Below are 25,038 nucleotides of genomic sequence, written 5' to 3' on the forward strand. Positions count from 1 at the left end.
CAGGCCCGGGAGCGCGGTCACATGATTGGGTCAAGATGGCGTCGCCCAGCTGCTTGTGGTTCTTGGCCGTCGCTCTCTTGCCCGGGTCCTTCGCTGCACGGGCGCTCGGGCATCTCGACCGGGCCGCGCCGCTGCCGCTGGTGATCTGGCATGGGATGGGTGAGTGAGGGAGAAGAGAGTCAGAAGGGTTTGGAGACTCCTTCTCTTTCCCAGCCTGGGTTCGCGTCTGCAGAGTGCGAGTGTGGAGGTCGAGGACCGTAGCTGCACAGCGCTCTGCCGACCCGACGTCTGAGGATTTGGGGGAGCTGCTCTGCACTGGAAAGGGAGAGGGGGAAGGGACTGTCCTCTGGTGAGTGCTCGCAGAGAGCCGTGCGTTGCGTTAGGGTATTCCGTGCTGTTCTTGTTTAATCCTCAATGGCAGTGGCGTCAGAGTGCAGCGTCTGGTACTTGGTTTGGCAGTCTTGGCTGTGGCCGCATGACCGGGGCATCCAACCTTTAATTCATTGACACACTGAATAGATTTGTCAGGCACCTGCAGTTCCTTTTTACATTTAACATGTAGGTATCAATGAGCACCTACTAGATGCTGCAGATACGACAGCGAACAGACCAAATTCTTTGCCCTTTTGGAACTTACTTTCCAGGGGGAGAGAGAGACTATAAAGAAATAAATAAGCAAAACATATAATACGTTTTAAGTAAAATGGTGATAAGTGCAATGGAGAAAAAGAAAGCAGTAGGAGGATAGAAATGGGAGGCGGGGGCTGGCGATTTTATAAGGAAGGTCAAGAAAGGATTCACTGAGAAAATGACATCTGTACAAAGACCTGAAGTGGATGAGGGAAGCTGCCCTGTGGATAGCTGGTAGAAGGAACAGTAAATGCAAAGACCCTGAGGTGGAAGTGTCTGGTATGTTGAAGGCACAACATTCAGGTCAGTGGGGTGGGAACTGAGTGAACAAGGAGAAGAAAATAGGGGTTTAGGTTGGGAGGGTGCCAGTGTTGGGCCTACTAAGGGCATTGGCTAGAATTTGAGATGGGTAGTCCTTGGGGGGGGGGGTTGAGCACATGAGTGACATGATATGACTTACATTTTTTAAAAGGACTGCTCTAATTGCTGTATATTATATCTCAGGGCTGTGAGTTCAAGTCCTGTGTTGGACTCTACACTGGGTATGGAGCCTACTTAAAAAAAATAAAAATAAATAAAAAGAATAGATTGTAGGGGATTATAGACGTTTGGAGGAACACAAGTTAGGAAGCTACTGCAACAATTTAAACAAGAGATGGCGGGTGACATGAAACAGGATAATACTGGGAGATGCTGAGAAGTGTTCAAAGTTTGGGTATCTTCTGAAGGCAAAACCAATGGGCTCTGTTAACAGGTTAGATTCAGAATGAGAGAAAAAGAAAAGAGTCAAGGATGATTCTGTGGGTTTCGGACTGGACAAGTAGAAGGAAGAAGTTGTCGTTCTACCAAAATGAGGAAGCCTGTAGGGCCCCAAGAAAAAGTCCTGCTTTTGGACTTACTAGATTTGAGATCCTCATTAGACATTCAGGAGATGTAGAGGCATTTGGAGTGCAGAGTATAGGACAGAGATATGAATTAGAGATTTAAGTTGGGAGCCTTCCGCGTATGGTTGGCATTTAAGGCCATGAAACTGGGCAGGATCATGGGTATTAGAGTCCACAGGAGGAAAGAGTTCTCAAGATGGAGCCCTGAGACACTGCCAACATTTGGAGGTTGAGGAGATGAGGTGGAATCAGTTGAGGAGACAGTGATGGTGGAGGAACGTTAGAAGAGTGCAGTGTCCAGGAAGTCCAGTGAAAATGTTTCAAGAGGAAGGGAGCAATCAGCTGTATGGAATTTTATCAGCAGGGCAACTGAGAACAGGTTATTGTGTTTAACAATTTGAGGATCACTAATGACCTTAACCTAGGCAGTTTGGGGAACATGATGAAGGTGACAGCCTTATTGGATTGAGTTAAAGAAAAGTGTTCAAAGAGCAATTAGAGCCGGCAAATACAGCGCTCTGTGCTGGGCTCTGGGGCTATCGCAAGAGAGTTAAAAGAAGTTATGAGAGAAGTAGAAAATGCTCTAAGCCTTAGCTTTTCCCCTAAATATGAATCTTAAGCCTTCCTCTCAGGTTAGAAACCTGATGATTCAGCTCCAAATGGGGAATGACCTCTGCCTATTTCTCTGGGTGAGTGGCTGGTCACTCTGCTTCTGGTTTTTAGTTCTGGTTCCTAGAAACAGGAAACAGGACTGGGAGTAGGGTGAGCAGGGAGACCCCCAGAGTGCAAAATTTAAGAAGGCATTTACTCCCATAAAAGACTCTTAATTTCACAAAACAAACTGAGGGTTGCTGGGGGAGGGGGTTAGGGAGAGGATGGTTGGGTTATAGGCATTGGGGAAGGTATGGGCTGTGGTGAGTGCTGTGAAGTGTAAACCTGGTGATTCACAGACCTGTACCCCTGGGGCTAATAATACATTATATGTTAATATAAATAAATAAATAAATAAATAAATAAATAAATAAATATTTAAAAAAAAAAAAAAGAAGGCATTCACTCTCTAGTTTGTAGAAGTTTAGGGTCAGCACTGGCACAAACCTGTGAGTGAGTACTTCCTCAAATTTCATGTCCTAGGTTCGTTCCTTGCTTTTCCCCAGCCCTCCAGTCTGGCTCCTAAGTGCTTTTGAATCTATTATTCCCAAATGTTCCAGATGATAAGGGAGCTTATTTTTCAGTTGTGAATTTCGTGTGCCAATTATATTGTATGGGCTTTTGAAGTTTGTTATTATTTGATAAACATGAGCCAAGCAAAAAATGTTGTTTTTTAAAAATTGGAGTGAAACAAATATAACCTACAATTAACCATGTTAAAATATACAATTCAGTGGTGTTTAATGGGTTCACTATGTTGTACGACTACCACTTCTCTCTAATTTCAAAGCTTTTTCATCACCCTACAAAACACCAGTATCCCTTAAGTAATCACACTGTTCCCCGCTCCCAGCAGTTCCTGGAGATGTCCAATCTGCGTTCTGTCTGTATAGATTTGCCTATTCTGGATATATGTATATACATAGGTAATCTTGTATTATGTGACCTTTTGTGTTTAGCTCATTTCACATATAGTAATGGTTTTTAGGTTCATCCACATTGCAACATGTCAGTGCTTCATTCTTTTTTCTGGCTGAATAATATTCCTCTGTGTGTATATACCACAGTTGGTTTACCCACTCATCCATTGATGGACATTTCGGTCATTTCCACCCTTTAACTATTATGAATAATGCTGCTGTGAACATTGATGTACACGTTTCTGTGTGGGCACGTTTTAATTTCTGTTGGGTAGAAATCTAGAAGTGAAATTGCTGGGTCATGTGGTAATTGTTAGGTTTGACTTTTTGAGGAACTATAAAATTTTCACAGTGGCTGCATCATATCACACTCCCACCAGCAATACAAGGGTTCCTATTTCTCTACATCCTTGTAACACTTGTTACTTTCCATCTTTTAATTAAATTTTTTTTTAATTTTAATTTTTTTTTAAATTTTTTATTTTTTATAAACATATATTTTTATCCCCAGGGATACAGGTCTGTGAATCACCAGGTTTACACACTTCACAGCACTCACAATTTTAATTTTTTTAAGCCATCCTAGTAAGTATGAAGTGGTATCTCATTATAGTTTTGATATGCATTTCCTTAATGACCAGTGATGTTGAGCATGTTTTCATGTGCTTGTGTTCTTTGGAGATAAGTCTGTTCAAGTCCTATTTCCATTTTTTAATTAGATTAACTTCTTTTTGAGTTGTAAGAGTTCTTTGTATATCCTGGGTATTAAACCCTTATCAGGTATATGTTTTGCAAATATTTTCTCCCATTCTGTATGTTTCACATTCTTAATAATGCTCTTTGAAGTATAGAACTTTTTTTAAAAAATGTGTGATGTTTTGGCTCACGAGTATCTCCCATTGTCTTTGTTGTCTAGGAGACAGCTGTTGTAATCCCTTAAGCATGGGTGCTATTAAAAAAATGGTTGAGAAGAAAATACCCGGAATTTATGTCTTATCCTTAGAAATTGGGAAGACCCTGATGGAGGTAAGGCCCTTAACAGCTGTGTTCCTCTGAAGGTTTGCTGACTGATTTCGTAGAATGTATTATTAAAATGCTTTGCCTTGCATTTTTAGCAGCATATCATACAATGATACTTGAACTCTTGAGTGGCTTATGTGAGGCTTCCAACCTGAATTTGTTTGGCCTCTTAGGGAAGATGCCATTGGTGGTTTTCATCCTGACTTTCCTCTGTGGCTCCTCTTTCAGGATGTGGAGAACAGCTTCTTCTTGAATGTCAATTCCCAAGTAGCAACAGTGTGTGAGATTCTTGCTAAGGATCCTAAATTGCAGCAAGGCTACAACGCAATGGGATTCTCCCAAGGAGGTCAATTTCTGTAAGTTCCTTTCTGTTCGATCATACTATTTACATGGAATTGATCTTTTCCTTATATTCGGGTAGATCCACTACTCTAATTCTTTTGAGCATTTCATCTCTCTTGGAAGGAAAGGTATTCTAAATTGTCTCCATGTAAAAAGCTTTATGAAACTTAATTTATTTTCTATGAAAGAAGAAAGATTTGCATTTGACCTTACTGGAGGAAATCCTGATGCTCCATGGCTGTGGGGAATCACAGAGGATGAAGTAGCTTAATCTGGAAATTTGGAAGTTAAAGATACATTTTTATCTGACTGTTGGAGCTGATAATCCTTTTTTTTTCCCCAGGAGGGCAGTGGCTCAGAGATGCCCATCACCTCCCATGATCAATCTGATCTCGATTGGGGGACAACATCAAGGTAACTTTGGCCTCTTTGCCTCCTTTTTTTTCTCTGTTCTAATCCATGTGACTACTTGATTTTAAAACATTCCAGCAGCTCTATTTGTATAAGAAGTCAGCCATCCTTGGAAAGTCCTGTTATAATAAACTAGCCAGAATTAAAGAAATAGGAAGAGACTTGGGATTCTAGAAGCCAAGAACACAGGTGAATTAGGTTGCCAACTGCTTCTCTCCAGTTTAAATGACATGATTTCCTGGGAGGTGAGGTGGTTGCAGCCACATGGCAAGTGGTGGTTGAGGAGTCAGTAAGGACCAACAGTCTTTCCTTTCTTTTTTTAAAGATTTTATTTATTTGAGAGTGAGAGAGAGCACATGCACACAAGTGGGGGGAGAGGGAGAGGGAGAAGCAAAGACCTTCTTGAGCAGAGACCCCAATGTGGGGCTCGATCCCAGGACCCTGAGATCATGACCTGAGCTGAGAGCAGATTCTTAACTGACTAAGCCATCCAAGTGCCCTGCTTTTCCTGTTTTCTGACATTGTGATGTCTTACTGAATTTAGACTCGGGCAAACAATAACATCTGAGGTTTTTTGTCTATAAAGTTAACAGTAGAAAATAAATCCTTTGAAAACCAACAGATTTTCTGTTTAGGCAGAATTACATACTTTTGGGGAAGGATGTGTCTTTGGGATAGAGTATCATCTCTGTTCTCATGGTGGCTATCAGGTGGCATAGTGTAGGGGCAGAAGGATTCTCCTTATAATCAGGAATTCACCCAGCTAACTGTTGATGATGGGCAAATAATTTGGTACTTAGATCCCTTTCACAGATGAGGGAAACTGCCCTTCTTGTAGGAATTTTTCAGAGGATGAAGTGAGAGAGTAAGTAGAAAAATACTTCCTTTGTTTGTTTAAGATTTTATTTATTTATTTATTTGAGAGAGAGAAAGAGAGCACACGTGGGTGGAGGGGGAGAGGAAGAGGGAAGAAACAGACACCCTGCTGAGCGAGGAGCCCGACACAGGGCTCGATCCTAGCGCCTTGCAGTCATGACCTGAGCTGAAGGCAGACTCTTAACTGACTGAGCCACAAACTGACAGGTGCCCCCCAAAATACTTCTTAAAAACACAAGTAATATTCAAATGCGAGTTGGTAAAAACAACTTTATCATTCAGTCAACAAATATGTGTGAAAATCTATAAATAGGACAGACAAGGTCCCTGTCTTCAGGAAACTTCCATTCTAGTGTGGGGGTTAGGAAATAGACAGTGAAGCAAGTAAATAAATAAATACAGATAGTGAGAACTATGATCAAGAAAAAAACAGGATATGGGGCACTGGGTGGCTCAGTTGGTTAAGTGTCTGTATCTCGATCTCAGCTCAGATCTTCATTTCAGGACCATGAGTTTGAGCCCTCTATTGGACTCCATGCTGGGCATGGGACCTACTTAAAAAAAGAGAGAAAGAGAGAGAAGTAGAATAATGTTTTTGTTTTTTTTTTTTTAAGATTTTATTTATTTATTTGACAGATGCAGTGAGGAGAGAGGGAACACAAGCAGGGGGAGCGAGAGAGGGAGAAGCAGGCTTCTTGGCCAAGCAGGGAGCCTGATGTGGGGCTCAGTCTCAGGACTCTGGGATCATGACCTGAGCCAAAGGCAGACACTTAATGACTAAGCCACCCAGGCGCCCCAGGATAATACTTGAAGGACAGAATAGTGGTTAAAGATGTGGGCTCTGGGGGCACCTGGGTGTCTCAGTCTGTTGAGCATCTGACTCTTCATCTCACTCAGGTCATAATCTCAAGGTCATGAGTTCAGCCCCACATTGGGTTCCATGCTGAGGGTGGAGCCTATTTTAAAAAAAGTAAATAAATAAGGGGCGCCTGGGTGGCTTAGTCGATTGAGCTGCTGCCTCCAGCTCAGGTCATGATCTCAGGGTCCTGGGACCAAGTCCTGCATGGGGTTCCTTGCTCAGCAGTGTACCTGCTTCTCTCTCTGCCTGCCGCTCCTCCTGCTTATGCTCTCCTCTCTCTCTGACAAATAAATAAACAAAATCTCTTAAAAAATAAAAAGAAAAGAAAAAGAAAAAGATATGGGCTCTGGAGCCAAACTACCTGTGTTCATATCCTGGCTCTACACTTATTGTCCAACCTGAGACCAAGTATTTAACCTCTCCGTTTTGAAGTTTCTTTTCCATAATATAGGGTGAATAATAATTTCTACCCCACATGTTGGTTTTGAGGATTGAATGAATTACTGCCAATATATGCTTAGAACTATGCCTGGTACTGCTGAAAATGTTATTTTTCATATGATGAAGGCTGAGGCTGATAAAGATGGAAGGTATAACTGGGGGAGGGGCGAGGAAGGGGGTGGGGCACTACTTGAGTTAGGGTTGTCAGATGTGACTTCCCCAAGCTAAGACCTGAGAGCCGGAATGAGCCCAATCACTGAGGCAGTGAGAGGAGCACATCTACCAGGAAGAGCTGGAGCTAAGACCCTTAGGCAGAAAACTCGAATGGGAGTGCCAGCTGGCTATGGTATGAATTCTCAATACGCTATTTTCTTGAGGAATAGATGAATGAGATCAGAGGCTAGCTCTGGTTCATTGTCTTCCTCACCGTGCCTTGCACATAGTAGGTGTTCAGTACATAGCTCTTGAAGGAACGGATCTTTGTCTTCTGCTGCTGTAGGTGTTTATGGACTCCCTCGGTGCCCAGGGGAGAGTTCTCACATCTGTGACCTGATCAGGAAGACGCTGAATGCTGGGGCTTACAACAAAGCTATTCAAGAACGGTATGTATGGTTGGCTGGAAAGGATGTGGAACTGTCAGTGTGTGAAAATATCATGCCAACACTGAAATGATGTTGACAGCAGAAATTCCAGGAGTAGTGGCCAGGGGTATGCGCATGAGAGGCTTTTCTAAAGTATTTCTTTGCTGTCTGCTTGGTTATATTATAAGCTTAAAACTGCTCTAATATTAAATTTTAAAAAGGAAGGGTTTGGTTTTCTTTTTTTAAGATTTTATTTATTTATCCCAGAGAAAAGAGAAAGTGCGTGCGCGAGAGAGTGTGAGCAGGAGGAGGGGCAGAGGGAGAGGGAGAAGCAGATTGTCTGCTAAGCAGGGAGCCCAGCTCAGGGCTGGATCCCAGGACCTTAGGATCATGACCTGATATGAAGGCAGATGCTTTTTTTTTTTTTTTTAAAGATTTTCTTTATTTATTTGACAGAGATCACAAGTAGGCAGAAGCAGGCAGAGAGAGAAGCGTGGGGGAAGCAGGCTCCCTGCTGAGCAGAGAGCCCGAGTCGGGGCTTGACCCCAGGACCCTGGGATCATGACCTGAGCCAAAGGCAGAGGCTTTAACCCACTGAGCCACCCAGACACCCCCTGAAGGCAGATGCTTAACTGCTGAGCCACCCAGGTGCCCCTGGAGTACTCTAGATGATAACTAGATTTGGGATCAACTAGTATGACAACAGCAGCTATCCTAAAGGTTTTCCAAGCGTATTATTCTTGCCTAATAACAGTTCTTCAGTGCAACACTTCCTTGAAGCCATTTTCCAAGGTTCAGCCCTGCCAGGACTCTGCATGTGGAAACTGTCCCTAGCTAACCTCTTCGTTTCCTACCCATTGGCCACACGTAGAGTCACAGAGCTGTGTCAGGTCACTAGTGCCACCTAATGGTCAGGGAGGGAAACTAAGATACTTTTTTTTTTTTTTTTAAGATTTTATTTATTTGAGAGCGATAGAGCACAGAGGGAGAGGGAGAAGCAGACTCCCTGTCTAATAGGGACACCCCAATGTGGGGCTCAGAGATCATAATCTGAGCAGAAGGCAGACACTTAACTGACTGAGCCACTCAGGTGCCCCCATTGTTCTTTATTCTTTACTCAGTATTCTTCTAACTCTTGCCAGATGCTTCAGAAAAAATCATCCTTTTATTTCTTTGTGTTTCTTTTGTGAACCAAGCACAGCCCATGGCGATGAGAATTGTTAGCGACTGAAAATGAGCAGTCATGGGGAGGAGACAGTAACACCTAAATACTGATTAAAAGTGGCAGATTGAGGGTGCCTGGGTGGCTCAGTGGATTGGGCCGCTGCCTTTGGCTCGGGTCATGATCTCAGGGTCCTGGGATCGAGTCCCACATCGGGCTCTCTGCTCAGTGGGGAGCCTGCTTCCCTCTCTCTCTCTGCCTGCCTCTCTGCCTACTTGTGATCTCTCTCTGTCAAATAAATAAAATCTTTAAAAAAAATAAAAGTGGCAGATTGATATGTTTTTTCACTTTCTCCTTAAACTGTAATAATAACCCAATAGCAAAAGAATAGAAAGTGAGAAAACCCACAAGGGCCAAGAGAACAGGAGAGGAGAGGGGAGACAAAAAAAAGACATCACCATGACTTTGAAAGAAAGCAGAGGAAGGAGTGATAACTGTTTCAGCAGAGGAAAAAAGCTGAAACCTTTGTGTCTGTAGAAGGATGCCCCGACAAGAAGGGAGCAGATTCACTTTTTATAGCTCCACAGAGGGTCAAGAATTAGATGCATAAGATCCTTTGGAAGGTAGAGATCGGTGCATGGAGCTAAAAACAGGACTTTTTGTTGGGAGAAAAAAAAAATCATTTCTATATAAGGAATGATCAAACCCCCAGTTCCCGTAAGTGCACATCCAAGTGACTGCTCCTCCCCCACTGTGACAAGAGAAGCAAAATTTATTCTCTGGAGCAATTTAACTCGAGAAGTACAAGACTCTGAGGTAATAAGTGAAGGATAGTGATGAGACACCCCACTGAAAACCCGGGCCCTCCCACTCCCCTTTCCTCTCACTCAGCTCCCAGAATGATAGCCACTAGGCTTATAACCTGCTAGTCTGATGTTCAGTGGACCTGTCTCTGGAAAACCTGACTGGCCCCAGAGAGAAGATCTATAGATTGAGGTTTTTGAGTCCTTCAAGAAATCAGGATTCCTCTCGACTACTGTGAGGTGAAGCCACCAGGACGTAAGCTCTGTTATCACACAAGAAGGCTCCAGTCAGTTTGTAGTGTCTCGTTTCAGCGTGAACCGTGAGCCTGGGACCCCCAGCCAGACATCTGAGGAAAGCTTCTAGCATGAAAGGCAGACCGAAACCAATGAAAAATAAAAAGAAAAAAAAAAGGGGGGGTGGCACCTGGGTGGCTCAGTGGGTTAAAGCCTCTGCCTTCAGCTCAGGTCGTGATCTCAGGGTCCTGGGATCGAGTCCCACATCAGGCTCTCTGCTCAGCAGGGAGCCTGCTTCGTCCTCTCTCTCTGCCTGCCTCTCTGCCTTCTTGTGATCTCTGTCTGTCAAATAAATAAAATCTTAAAGAAAAAGAAAAGAAAAAAAGAAGCCTAGAATTATTATCTTTAGAGATGAGCAGTTACCTCCGTGGCACCAGAAAAGAATGAATAATACCAACAATCTAAGCATAAGAGAGAACTGGCAATTAAAAATAAGACAACCAAAATAAATGTGAGAGCGATATGGGACTATAAACTTGAGGAAATCTCTTAGAAATGAGAACAAAAACTCAAAGAGGTTTTAAAAAAAAAAAAAGGAGAAAACTGGTAAAATTAAGGGAGACATTTAGGAAGTCCAGGATCTGCCTGATAGGAGTTCCAAAAAGAGTCCAGAGGAGAAAGGGTGGATTGAAATTACCAAAGAAGTAATACAAGAAATTTTCTCGGAATGACAGGACATGAATTTCCAGATTGAAAGGGCTCACTCAGTGATCAGGGCAAGGGATGAAAAAAAGCCTCACACTGGTGCATTCCTATGACCTCTCAGAGCATGAGGAGAAAGAGTGGCCTCCGGGGAGGCCGCCCCCAGAGTCCATCCCAAGGACCATGCATTCCTGTCAGCAGCACCACCTGCTAGAAGTTTTCTGAGGAAAAGTGATTTCCATCCTAGAGTTCTGTGCAGAACCTTTAAGTACAACCACTTGTGAAGGGAAAACAAAGTCCTCTTCAGACACACCAGAAAAAAAAGATTGCCGGTCTGCTGCGTGGCCTGGTGTCTGGGAGCCTCTCCCGTCAGTACTTTCCCACGTGGAGATTCAGTGCAGGGCCCTCAGCTCACGCTAAGTAGGCAGCTCGGGGCTGTTACCGCTAGTGCTAGTGGTGCCATATTTTAAATATTTTATTCAACTTGAGCTGCCTGTTTCCTTTATTTATAAGCATTGCCGTGGTTTTGTTTTCTCTTTTCGGTTGCAGTCATAAAGTATTTCATTCATCATTTCATCAAACGTCGCCCTGCAGTTTGCCAGGCCCTGTGGTAGGTCTGGCAGATAGAGTGCAGAATAAGACAGTTAGCGACCCTGTCCCCATGAAGGAACGTTCTGGTGGGGAACGGGGGCGCTCCAGGCAAACAGAGGTGCTGGGTCACCTCTGACAGTGCTAAGGCTGTGGCGGAAGTAAGCAGGATGCAGTGGTGGCGAGGCGTGGAGGCAGTGCCTACTCCAGACAGAATGGCCTTCGGAGAAGAGGAATTTAAGCTGGGGTCGAAGGATGAGAAGGAGGATGGGAGGAGCTGAGGAAAGAGCCATTAGGCTGAGGGAACAGGAGGCACAAAGGCCCGATCCTCGGACACATTTGGCTTATTCTAGGCCCCGGTGACAAGTTGAGTGATAGAGGGGAGTTGGCAGGGGTGACACCCGCAAGGATGGGAAGATCACATCAGCCATGTGAGTTTCCTTCTAAACAGCAAGAGAAGCTTTTGGGAGGTTTCAAGCAAATACGGCCAGATTCAGGTGTTTGGATGGTCTCCACTGCTTTGTGGAGAGTGGACCGGAAAGCAGGTAGAGGAAAAGCAATGGGCTTCCTTAGTGTCTCAATAAGAGGTGATGATGGCGTGGACACTGAGGTGGCCACAGTGAGCTGGAGAGAAGTGGAATGACCTGAGGTAAGTTCTATAACGTAGCTCAGTGTGAGCCAGGATACAGCCCAGCATTTATAGCAGGGTTTCCCTCGGAAATGCTTTCTGAGTTCTCAGTGGCTCAAATACAGATCGATACTTTTCTAAATTTATGGAGTTGCTTTTTCTTTTTAAAGTTTCTTTGTTTTTCTATGTACATCTCATCTTAGCAGATGGGCAGTAGGAGATTTAAAAAGGTACACATGGGGCACCTGGGTGGCTCAGTCGGTTAAGCATCTGCCTTCAGCTCAGGTCATGATCCCAGGGTCCTGAGATCGAGCCCCACATGAGGCTCCCTGCTCAGCAGGGAATCTACTTATCCTTCTCCCTCTGCCCCTCCCCCTGCTCGTGCTCACTCTTTCTCTCTAATAAATAAATAAAATCTTAAAAAAAAAAGGGGGGGGCAGGTAGCCCCAGTAGAGGTGGGAAAGGGGCGGGGAGGGTGGAAAGGCGCAGAGGGAGATCACGTTCTGGTAGTGTGGTGCTAGGCTGCCTTTTGTATCCGGGAGGATTCTGGATGTAGGAAAATAACCACGTTAGCCCAAAGTGAATTTTTAAAGGAGTTCATAGTCTTTTGGTACCCAGGGTTTCAGAGGGACTAGAATCAAGAAATGGGAGCCACCAAGCGCTGAGTCTATCTCTCCCACTGGCGTTTCTGTTGCCTCTGTGGGCATGAACACTAGCCTCTCCGGCCACCCATGTGGTAAAAGGTGGCCTCGCCCACCTTCCAAACTTTTTGTTTGTTTGTTTTTTAAGATTTATTTATTTATTTTGGAGAGAAAGAGAGAGTGCCTGCAGGAGCAGGGGAGGGGCAGAGGGAGGGAGAGCATCTCAAGCAGACTCCCTTCTGAACACGGAGCCCACCCTGGGGCTCAGTCCCATGACCCCCAAGATCATGACGGGGCTGAAACCTAGAGACTGTCACTCTGCTGACAGAGTCACCCAGGCGCCCCCAGCTTCCAAGTTTTTCATTGTATCTGTTTAGGATATTATCTCAGGAGAGGCTGGAATCTCTTGGTCCCAGTCCAGATTTCTGGGGACGGGACCATGTCCCAGCTCAGGTCAGATTTCCATCACTGGCTGTGGCCAGAAGAGTGAGACCACATGGTACCGACCATACCCACCCCTGTAATCAGAAGGTGGACACAGGAAGGTTGCAGTACCCAGACAAGGAAGAGTTTATTTTGATTTAGGCAGAGACCCCAGGAGGTGTCCTCTGCACTGTTCAGATCATTCAGCCTTAAAGCAAATTCGATCTAGTTCCCTGGGAAGCCAGTGAGGAGGGACTTTCCAGCGCCAGCTCCTGGCTCGGTGGGGGCAACAGTGAGGAACGGTGAGTGTGACAGTTCTCTCTCACCTCGTGCTTGTGAAATCCACCCTCTAGTTCCCCTTTGAGATACTGATAGCCCTTCCTGGATTTCTTCCTCCAGTTTCCTCCTTGCTATTCTACTCACTGAGCCCATCCCCACCGCAGTGAATACAGCAGTGTCGCCCTGGCCTTGGCCTCTCTTCCCCTGTGCCAGCTCTGCTCTCCCAGGTGGCCCTGCCCTTGGTCCTCGGCCCTGAGCCCTGCATGCCCAGCACTTGCAGGGGGTCTGTGCCCCCCAGTGGCTCTCACAGCACGCTTATCCCCAGGTATCCTGCTTTCCCCACACCTTCGCCCCCAACTCGCCACTCCCCTTCTGGAAATACTAAGGTATCTACTTAGGCACTTTTCCACTGTTCATAAAAAGTAGAGAGAGTAATGTCATCTAAGGCCTTAAATTAGTATTTTGTCATATTTGCGTCAGATGTTTTAAGAACTGAAACATTTCAGGTAATACTGAATTCTTCTACATATCTCTACCAGGTCCCATTCCCTGCCCGCCCTCCATAGTGACAGCCACTATCAAGAAACGAGAGTAATATGGGAGCCTGGGTGGCTCAGTGGGTTAAAGCCTCTGCTTTCAGCTCAGGTCATGATCTCGGGGTCCTGGGATTGAGCCCCGCATCAGGCTGTCTGCTCCGCCAAGAGCCTTCTTACTCCTCTCTCTCCCCGCCTGCCTCTCTGCCTACTTGTGATGTCTGTCTGTCATATAAATGAATGAAATCTTAAAAAAAAAAAAAAAGAAGAAGAAAGAAATGAGAGTAATAGAGTCTTCTGTCCTCTTAAAAAAGAAAAATTGTCTATATATATACATATATATCCTCCATCAGTATGTAGCCTTATTTTGTGTATTTAAAATGTTATGTAATGGATATCTTGTGCACTTCATTCTGCAACTGAGTTTTTCATCAGTATCACATTTAATAACATGTTGTTACACATCTGGTTCATTCCTCTTAACGACTACCTGGCTTTCTGGATTCTGTGACTACGCCACCGTGTATTGATTTCCATACTGCAGACATTTCAGCACTTCTAATTTCTTTTGATGACAGACAACTTAGAGGGATCGTCCTTGTGTTGAAAAGCCCAGCCTGTGTTGCTGCATGTCTCCTCTACTTTTACGCTACTACTCTACCCACACAGGACACCACTTCTGGTCACCACATGTGTGGAGATTTTCCCCACACCAAGGAATTCTCTGGGACACCAGCTGGGTTCCTACATTTTAACTCAGTTCTGAAACTGCCCACCTGGAGATGGCGTCAGATGCCATAGATTAAGAGCTCACTCCCACAAGCCTGCCCCCCACCATACATGTGCACGTGCACACACACACACACACACACATGCCCATTGCCAGTAATAGGTCCCCACGTTGCCCACAACTTCTGTCCCACGTTGACTACAAAGTGGAGGTTCCCACGGCCCTCTCCTCAGGTGTGATTAATTTGCTAGGGTGGCTCACAGAACTCAAGGAAACATGTTTACCACTTTATTAAAGGGTATGATAAAGAACACAGATGAGGGGCACCTGGGTGGCTCAGTCGGTTGTCTACCTTCAGCTCAGGTCATGATCTCAGAGTCCTGGGGTCGAGCCCTGCATCAGGCTATCTGTCCTGTGCTCAGTGGGGAGAGTCTGCTTCTCTCGCTCCTTCTGTTCTTCCCACTGCTTGTACTCTCTCTGTCAAATACATGAAATCTTAAAAAAAAAGACACAGATGAACAGCCAGATGAAGAGATAGATTGACTCTTCTATCTATCAGGACTCAGGAGGGTCCTGAGCGTGGGAGCTGGGTTGTACACCCTTCTGGTGTGGGTGTGTTTGCCAACCTGGAAGCTTTCTGAACCCCTACTATCAGGATTTTATGGAAGCTTCCTGCCTTAACCATGATCCATGGAGCACTAGCTCCATTTTCAGCACCCCCTTCCCCTCTCTGAAGAATGGGGAGCAGGGCTGATAATTCCAAGCTTCAGGGGGAGGTTTGGTGAGCAGCCCCATCTAGGAGCCATCCAGGAGCCCACCCAGAGCCACCTCAGTAGAAGAAAAGCTGCTCCTAGTGCTTTTACCACTTAGGAATTTACAAGGGTCTTAGGAGCTCTGTGCCAGGAACCGGGGTTGGAGATCAGTCTACGTATTTTCTGTCACCCAGCAACCCCTGAACAAGAACTTACGTACTAGTAGAATTCACATGTGGACTCTCGGTTATTTACCAGGTAATTTGGGGAATGCTCCTTAACCTCTCTGCCTTAGTTTCATCATCTATAAACGAGGGCAGATGGGCTGTAGAGAGGGTTAAATGAGATAGAGATGTAGATCGAGTGCTTAGAACAGTGCTTTGGAGACACTCCGTCCTGTTAGCTGCTCAGATTACAATGAGAGCGTGCATCTTAGACTCGCCTCGATGTTGCCGAGGTGGTTGTACCAATTTCTGTTCCCACCACCAGAGTGTGAGCGTTCCCGTTTTCTACAGTCTTACTTACTCGGGATCCTGTGTCTGTTGCGAGTCTGCCAGTCACATGTGTGTGGGATGGTTTCGCTTTCCCATCTGTGCCTCCCGTTAGGCAGCTCGAACATCTGTTCATGTTTGTTGGCCACTCGGGTCTCTCTTTTCTGAGTTGCCTATTCATTACCTCTTCTAGTCTTTGCCTGTTTTTCTGTTGGGCGCTCTTTTTCTTACTGGTGTGTAAGCATCACACACACACATGCATCTGTGTTAGGATTTTTAAATTTTTTTAAAAAAGATTTTATTTATTTTATTTGACAGACAGAGATCACAAGCAGGCAGAGAGGCAGGCAGAGAGAGAGAGGAGGAAGGAGACTCCCTGTTGAGCAGAGAGCCTGATCCCAGGGCTCGATCCCAGGACCCTGGGCTCAGGACCTGAGCTTTATAGGCGGACACTTAACAATTGAGCCACCCAGGCGCCCCTGTATTAGGATTATTAAGCCTTTCTTTGCTAGGTGTGTTACACTTCACTTCTCCCAGCCTGTGGCATATATTTTAGCAGATTTTTGGGGGGCAGTTTTATTGAGATCGAATTCACATACTATACAGTTCTGTCATTTAGTGTGTATAATTCATTGGTTTGGGACACATTTTTTTTTAAGTTGCAGTAAAACATGTGTGTATGTGTGTGTGTGTGTGTGTGTGTGTGTGTGTAAAACAGAATTTGCCATTTCAGTCATTTTTAAGTGTACGGTTTTGGGGCACTAGGTACTTCCCAAATAGCAGGTTCGGCAGCTTCCAATTTGGATTCAGGCCATGTCGTCAGTCCTCAGGACTGAAGCACAAAGCTATTCTCTGATCCCGTATTTTCTCCTAATTTTTTTTTTTCAAGTTTTGTTTTGATTCTCATGTTTTTCATCTATCTGGGGTTTTTGCTGCTTGAGTCCGTTTCCGGGCTGCTGGTTCGTTCCATTTTATTTGTCTCCCCTCCTCGCGCACGCTGCTTTAGTTACTCTGCAACTTTTGGGAGGCTCTGCTTCAAGTCTGGGCTGGTCTTGGACTTTTATGGTTTCATCTGGAGTTTAGAATTAGTTTGTCAGAGTCCACCAAAAATCACGTTGTGATTTAGGTTCGAATGGCTTAGGGTTCAGCCATTGCCTTGACAGCTGTGCTTCTGCATTGCCTCTCCTCCCCGTCAGGCTGCTGTTCCTGTCCCTCCAGGACTTGGCACAGCATCTCCCCGTGCAGATGGTACCAGCAGCCGCTGGGTTTGGAGCCAGGGCCGGGAGGGACAGAATAGAGTGGCGATGGGCCCCGACAGCAGTAACTTCTGCAGAATTTGTGCCATGAAGGGACACGTTAGTGAGCTTTACGGTTGATAGGTAGTTTTCCCAATAACCCTGGAAAGAATCCAGCTCCAAGAGACGAGTGTCCGTGACTCCAGCACAGGGCTGCGTGTTGTGAAGCTGGTGCTGTGGGCGCCACACGGTCCACAGAGGTGGGGGTGGGGGTACGTGTGGTGGTCAAGAGCAGGGCCACTAGGGCCGCCTAGGCCATTTAGGCTCTGTTTGCTCCCAGCAGAGTGACCGAGGACAAGCTACTTAATCACTCTGGGCATGGTTGCCTCATTTGTAAACAGGAGGCTAATAATAGTGCCTTCCTGATGGAATTCTTTTCAGGATTAAATAGGTTAATGTGTGCAAAGTGCTTAGAATAGGCCCAGTAAGTGCTGTCTAAGCCACAGAGGCTGTAGCAGGCCTCACGGGTAAAGGCTCTGGTTTCCGGGGAGCTGATTGCCTCTTGAGCGGGTTGCATTGGAAAGTGTATGGACTTGGGCAAATTTAGGCTCCTATCTTACCTTGTCTACAACTGTGTCTTTTTTTTTTAAGCTTTTATTTATGTATTTGTGTATTTAGAGTGCGTGCGCACAAGCAAGCGGGGGGAGGGGCAGAGGGAGAATCCCAAGCAGACTGCCCATGGAGCCCCATGTGGGTCTCAAGCCCACAATTCTGAGATCACGACCTGAGCCGAAACCAGGCGTTAAGGGATGCTTAACTGACTGAGTCACCGTTGACACAGCCGGGTAGTTGTTTTTTGTTTTTTTTTTTAAAGATTTATTGATTTATTTATTTGTCAGAGAGAGAGCAAGCACGAGAGCTCGTACACAAGCAGGGGGAGCAGAGGAGGGAGAGGGAGAAGGAGACATCCTGCAGGGCAGGGAGCCCTTTGCAGGGCTGGATCCCAGGACTCTGGGATCCTGATGAGCCAAAGGCAGATGATTAACCCACTGAGCCACCCAGGAGCCCACGACTGAGCAGTTTTGAGAGCGTTACTTAACCTCTGAAACCGGCCCCACCCTGGTGACCAGACGAGAACAGTACAGACCATGTTTCTTCTCCATCTGGCTCCCTGACACTCCCAGCTTCTGCTCACCTGCAGGTCCTTCCCCGTAGGTGCCCCGTGTGCACCAGGCTTCTCACAAAACAAATGCCTTTCCTTTCTTCCTGTTGCCCCTTCTGAAGCACTTTTCACACAGAAAGTTGCCCCAGAACTATTGCTTTCGTTTTCAGCCATTGGGCTCCCTGCTGTAACTCTGGGTCGCTGGAACCTGGTCGGGCAAGATCCAAAGACCTTTGTATTTGTTCCTCGAACATTTTTTGAGGAAACTTTGATTGGCCACCATGTGTGCGCCCCCTGCTCACCAATTCTGAGCGTTTGACACTATTGACCACCCACCCACCCACTCCCGAAGCTTCTTCCCTTGTTCTCCTAGCCATACTGCCTTCCCTTCTGCTCACATCTCACAACCCCTCCCCTCCCTCAGTGCCAGCCACTTCTTTCAGAGCCTGTCTGGCATCCTGCACCGGGCCCTTGCACTCGGCGGAGACTTCCTGCTAAGCATCTGCCATGTGCCTGTGTGTCATTGCTCAAGGAGCTTGTTGTCCCCAGGGGGAGAACCAGGGAGTCAGCTCGCCCCCGGTGAGCGACAGCAGGTCTAGAACGCAAGCACAAGACCAGTGGCAATGTCAGTATTTTATAAATGGTCAGAGTTCATCACATTTTGACAAAATCAGTGAAACTAAACACTGAAATGTTTCAAATACATTTAAAAACAGATGATCGAATGTTCCTGTGACCGTGGCAGGCTGACCGCGGCCTCTTTTTTTTTTTTTTTAGATTTTTAAAAATTTATTTGACAGAGAGAGATCACAAGTAGGCAGAGAGGCAGGCAGAGAGAGAGAGAGAGGAGGAAGCAGGCTCCCTGCTGAGCAGAGAGCCGGAGCCACGGCCTCTTTTGACCTCGGGTGCACCTGCCCTGGATGTGAGGAGCTCTGACCTCTCTGCTGTAGCTGGTCCCTCTGGGCCTTTATGCCATCCTGCCCTGCTGAGTGGAGCTTTCTGGACCACCACCTGAGGGCAGCTCTTCTATTCAGGCTGGGGAGCGCCTTTTGTACAAACATTTCTTCTCTCCCCTGCCAGCCTGGGCTAGAGTCCCACCCGTGGTCTGACTCCTTCCCCCAGAGGTCTTCTGCCAGCCGGTCCACTTTCTCTGGAATTGCGGCTGTGTGGTTGCAGGAGCTACGAGGAACTGTGGAGGCACCAGCTGGGAGGACTTGGGAAGGGCTCAGTGTGGATGGGGAAGGGCCCCCGAAGGAAGGGAGGGGAGGATAGAGGGAGCAGAGAGACTGGGGAGAAACGGAAGCATGTGAGCACCAGTCTGAAATAATAGTATGAACGCCAGATCCCCGCCTTTTGTCCTTAAAAATCTGTGACATTCCAGAATCCTGAAAACTACTGTCCTCATTCAACAATAGGAGCAATACTCTGGGATTGAAGGGGTAGACCTCCCTGCGAGCCTGAGGCCGGCCAGATGGGTGAAGAGAGGGATGGCTGGATGCGGAGGTGGTGATAGCTGAGCTGAGTCTTTGCAGATATCTGAATAGGAAGCAGCGGAGGGGGAAGCAGGGGAGGCTTTGGACGGGGACAGCATGGGCCACGGTGACCCGGAGGCGGAAGTGTGATAAGGAAGGCTCAAGGCCCTGGGGGAACAGACATGGATGAGTCCTTTTCCCAAATCTGTGGGACTGTACTGTGCTGCATAGCACTCTCATGCCTCAGGTGTGTCCTTAACGAACTGTGTCGTAAGTAGAAGTCTTGTCTGCCCTATTTAAGGTCAAGGCCAGGGACGTGATGGCTCTTGATTTTTTGTCCTTTTGAAGTCTCTTATTACACAATGTGCATATGCACACACAGAGCTGTGCCTCCAGCGTGCTGACTGCCACGTGGCTCGGTCACCTTCATTCATTCCTTCTTCCTGCAGCCTGGTGCAAGCAGAATACTGGCACGACCCCATCAAGGAGGACATGTACCGCAACCACAGCATCTTCTTGGCAGATATTAATCAGGAGAGGGTAAGCTTCTATCCCAGGCTGCTGTTGCTGTGCGTTCGTGTTGCTTTTGGGGCGCCACACGCAGATGAGCTGTGACCGTTTACCCAGAATATCCTGGACACACACCCTGGGGAACAGAAGTTCTGTTTTGGGAAGGCAGTGCTTATGAGCGTCAGTTCCTTTTAGGAAAGCTGAAATTCATTTGGCTTTCTTCCCATAGGTCCTTTTCCTTGCCTTGTGTTGAAGAAGCAGGGTAAGCTTAGTAGGTTGCTGGCTGGCTTAAATGTCACAGTGGCTGTCTTACTGAGAGCAGCCTTCCTCGTGGGTCCCTTGGGGGTCAGATTTTCTCAGAAGTGAGATTTACTTAGAAGAGAGATGGCAGAGGGGACCCAATAGTCCCAGGCACAAGCTTGGTTTGGTTTGTGGGATTCTGGTAAACTCAGTGATTCAATTTGTATTGGGCCCATCTGGAGGGTTGTTTTGTTTTGTTTTGTTAAAACAAAACTTGAGGGTTGGTGCAGAAGAAACGGAAGTGTTATAGCAGAACCACTCAGAATGTGCGGTTTCTCATTTTGCCTTGGCTCTCTCTGGGTGGTCGCCTTTAACCTATGTGACGGATGCCTATGGAGTGTGGTGACAGACTATGGTTGGTGGGGGCATTGCCAGTCAGATAGGATGATAAGAAAAAGCTTACAAGGTATATTCTGGGCTGGGAGCTGGAAAACCAACCCATTATCATGGGGTGGAAATACTGTGGCCCAGGGTTGGGGAGGCCAGAGCACTGGAAGGCTTTAACACCCTGCTGGAATCTGACGGTATTGTCCCTGAACTACTACTGCCTTTCTTCCAGGGAGTCAATGAGTCCTACAAGAAGAACCTGATGGCCTTGAAGAAGTTTGTGATGGTCAAGTTTCTCAATGATTCCATTGTGGACCCTGTGGATTCTGAGGTGAGATGCTGTGCCGGCAGGCCACACCACACGGGGAGACCAAAGGAGTAAATGGCATTAAAATACAGCCACCTGCTGAGGAGAAACCTTCAGTCCCTTCCTCCACCTTCTGTGTAGAGCAGGGCTTCTTTGCTCGAGGTCTACAAATGGGACACTTGGGGCTATAACACCTCCCAACACCTGAAATTGTTTGCAAAATTATGTAGTAGCCTTGTCTGAGGAAGGGTCTGTAACTTTTACCACATTATCCAGGAGACCTGTGACCCAAACCATCAGCCCAAAGTCTGTAAATCCCTGAGCTTGGCATTTAAGGTCCGCCTTGACCTACCTTTCCAACTTAATCTTCCTTCATGTCCCACTTCACACATAGACTCTAGGATGAAGTCTTGAAATGCACCAGACTTGGCATGTGTTTTTACTCTTAGTGCTTTTGTTCATGCTTTTCAGTCTCTAGAGTGCCCTTCCCTGGGCTTCTCCACCTGACAAGCTAAAGTTCATCTGTCAAGGCCAAGCTCAAATGTCACTTCTTCCATCCAGGATGTCATCCCTACTCCAAGCAGACTTTGCTCCCTCTTTTGCAAAATCATCACATTATGTCAGGTTATCAGGGACTAGCCAGCCTGATCGGCCCGCCATCTGCTTTTGCAGGGCCCGTGAACCTTTTTTTTTTTTTTTTTTAAAGATTTTATTTATTTATTTTTTTGACAGAGACAGAGATCACAAGTAGGCAGAGAGGCAGGCAGAGAGAGAGGAGGAAGCAGTCTCCCTGCTGAGCAGAGAGCCTGACTCGGGGCTCGATCCCAGGACCCTCGGATCATAACCTGAGCCGAAGGCAGAGGCCTTAGAGCCACCCAGGTGCCCCCCGTGAACCATTTTTTAATGGTCAGAAAGAAACCAAAAGAATATCTGATGACAAAGGTTATATGAATTCAAATTTCAAGGTCCGTAAGTGAAATTTCATTGAAAAAGAGCCATATTTTTTTAGCTTTTTGAAAACCATATTCATTTTTTATATATTGTGTGTGGCTGTTTTTGTTTAGAAGGGCAGCACTAGGTGGTTACACTCATGAGGTCCTTAAAGCCTAAGCTATTTTGTATCTGGCCTTTACAGAAAAGTTGGCTGATCCCTGTGCTAAACAGTTGTTTCTTTGCCTCACCAGACCAGAGTTGTAGAAAACAGGGACCACATATATATTTATCTTCAATGTCAGATTTAGCACAAGGATTTTCACAGCGTAGGTGTTCAGTTACTGTAGGAAACAGGAATTCTGCAGAATTGGAAAGCGCTTTGGAAAGATTAACTCCTCCCTCAGCATCTACCTTTAAAAAGAGATGACTTAAGACATACTCTGTTTTCACTCTTTGCTACAGCTTTGTGATGTTGTTTGTTGGTAGTCTTAACTTGACAATATGTGCTGTTGGGTCTGATCTTTATTCACCCTCCTCTTCTGCAGTGGTTCGGGTTTTACAGGAGTGGCCAAGCCAAGGAAACCATCCCCTTGCAGGAGACCAGTCTGTACACACAGGTAACCAGAGAGGAGAGAGGTACTGTCTTTTTCAGCTCCTGGTTCCCAAAGCTGTTCGATTCTTTGGTGATAGAGGCTGTCCTGTATGCCCCAGAGCAGTGGGTGCTCGGAGGCCTGTGACTTGGTCTGATACGGGTGAGGCCGGTGAGGGTGCTGATTGTGACCCCAGTGTCTCGGGCGCTGGGTTTTATTAGTGTACATCCTGAAGGATGAAGGACCTGGACCTCATGGCTTTCCGTATGTACAAAGATCACCTCATCTCCAGTTTCTGTCTGCTGATGAAAAGGTTTAGAACTGGCTTCCTTTGCTGACATGCAGACTGCTAAGCCAAGAAGCCCCCGTGCATCGTGAACACATAGGAGAGGTGTTAATTTTAAAACACGAACAGATGTGAAGTCCCGTTTTTAAAATTAGAGCACTGGTGAGAGGAGCTCCTCCTGCAGGGGCCTGGGGGCAACGCGGTAGGCCCTGTTTCTCCAGCAGAGGTTGCACCATTTCACTACCTCTAGTTCTGGGACCTTCCGCACCCCAGGGAACGGATATTGGAACTGGACCCTCCTAAAAGGCACAAGTGCTATGGGCACCACTTGCCTTCTGCAAGAATTCTCCTGAGTAATTTCGCGGGCCAGTTGTCTCCTCTCTTGGCTTATCTCCAGCATTTGGTGGCCCATCTTGGGTGAGCTCAAAGAAAAGGGAAGCTCAGGTCTGCTGAGTTTTGGAAATTACAACTAAGAACTAACTTCCCTCTCGTCCAAGTCAAACTGATGGTAGCTACAGCAGAAGCAACACTGCGGCTCTGTCAGCTGCTTGTCCTCCCAGCCATGATTGTTCTGTGCCCCTGTGGGTAGTGCCAGGATATGAAAAGTGAGGTGTGTTCTTGAAGGGTTAGATGTTTTCAGCTTTTTCTGTTTTTGGCTCAGTCTCACTTGACTGACATTTTGAGGCAGTTTTGTCTGTGGCCTGGCTCACCCACGCAGGTGGTTCTCCAGCTTTAGGAAACTTTTTAGAAAGCTGAATATAGTACTCGGTAGACAACAATCTCAATTATACCTATGTTTTGAATGCTCAGGAAGAAAACAGGGAGGTATCCTTTTTGGCATTTTCAAGTGTTAACACCTAAATTTTGCTACTCCGGGAAAAGACTACACTTTTGAGCACGTTATCTCAAATGAACATTGATTCTTTACAACTGTTAATTTTTCGTGAAGCCTCTTAATTATGATCTTTCTGTCTTCAGGACCGCTTGGGGCTAAAGGAAATGGACAATGCAGGACAGCTTGTGTTCCTGGCTGTGGAAGGGGACCATCTTCAACTGTCTCAAGAATGGTTTTATGCTCACATCATACCCTTCCTGGAGTGAAACCCTTGTAGTCTGCCCCAGAGCTCAGGGAGCCCCTAGAGCTTCTATACACCAGTAGGAGAACGTTCCCCTCATGCCTAAGCCTGAGCTCACATCCAGCTTGCAACTAATCCTTCCCTCTGGTTATCACCTAACACGCCCTGCTCAGAAAGATCTAAGATTCGAATCTTATCCTTTGCCTCCTCCTATCAGCATATGGTGTTGAATGCAAGTTTAATTAGTCAATACCATGCATGGAGATTATTTTACAATCCCTCAATGTGGTCAGGCTGTCTTAGGCAAGTCTGCTGCTGATCAGTGTCTGAACTATGCCCAGTAGAGTCTGAAGCTAAAGCAATTAGAGTTTAAGGGCAGACACCTTTTTCAGGAAAGCCTAGCCATATTTCAAGCCAAGAGGCAGCCAGTATCCAGGCCTGAGGGGACCATAAATGCTTGCTCAATTTTGCTGGTGGAGAGCCAACCAGTGCTTGTGAAAGTATTGTTTAGATAGTGTTTCTGTGTAATTCCTTGAGGCTACCCTTTTTTCTCAGTATGTTGTCTCCTATGGTGCGTTAGCATTGACATCTTCTGCTGGGCCACCATCTTGTCTCAGTAGCACTCTTGTCTTACCAGGTAGTGATAAATTAGTTGCTCTGTCACAAAAGGGAGGGGAAGTAGCACCCAACTGGATTGCTTAAGGTGGTGGCGGATGGGGGATGGAGTACATCTTGCTTGACTTGGGGGAATGAAGACAAATGTTCAAGTGGACAGAACACTGTATGTCAACTACACGTCAGCTGAACAATGTACAAGCAGAAACGATAAGTGAGGACACAGCTGGTCCCTTCCACGCCATCCTTAACTAACCTGTCCCTTTTTCCGTGTAGCCAGCAGTCTACATTCTGGAATCACTGTGCTGCTGGTGTTAGCAGACAATGGAAAAATGGAAAGAGATCAGGCTTTCTAACTCCACATCTGAAAAAACTATTTACAGTACATTCAAAACTACTTCTGATGTATTATTTTAAAAAAACGATTATTTGCTCAGAAAGCTTGGGGAATACTGCATACCCCTTTTCTCCTGATCTCCTGAGATCAACTCAGAATATTAAGGACTGAGAACTCCTATTACGATAAAAAAAACTAACCTTGAGCTACTGTTTTCCCATACTATGTGAGCATGGACATCTTAGCCTCCCACTACTCCACCCTGAGAAAACCCATCAAGCACCTCCTGGAAGACTATTGTGCAGAA

General features: G+C 46.2%; 1 protein-coding gene across 1 annotated transcript; it reads left to right on the forward strand.

Moving 5' to 3' along the window:
- PPT1 (palmitoyl-protein thioesterase 1) lies at positions 1–24,760 on the forward strand. The gene is made up of 9 exons (XM_032360905.1): positions 1–159; positions 4,002–4,111; positions 4,334–4,461; positions 4,791–4,861; positions 7,534–7,636; positions 19,900–19,990; positions 20,820–20,918; positions 22,373–22,444; positions 23,682–24,760. The coding sequence occupies exons 1-9, from the start codon at positions 36–38 to the stop codon at positions 23,802–23,804; spliced, it is 921 nt and encodes a 306-aa protein (XP_032216796.1). The 5' UTR covers positions 1–35; the 3' UTR covers positions 23,805–24,760.
- The last annotated feature ends 278 nt before the right edge of the window (positions 24,761–25,038 follow it).

Source organism: Mustela erminea, chromosome 10 (assembly GCF_009829155.1).
Source record: "Mustela erminea isolate mMusErm1 chromosome 10, mMusErm1.Pri, whole genome shotgun sequence".
Taxonomy (NCBI): Eukaryota; Metazoa; Chordata; class Mammalia; order Carnivora; family Mustelidae; genus Mustela; species Mustela erminea.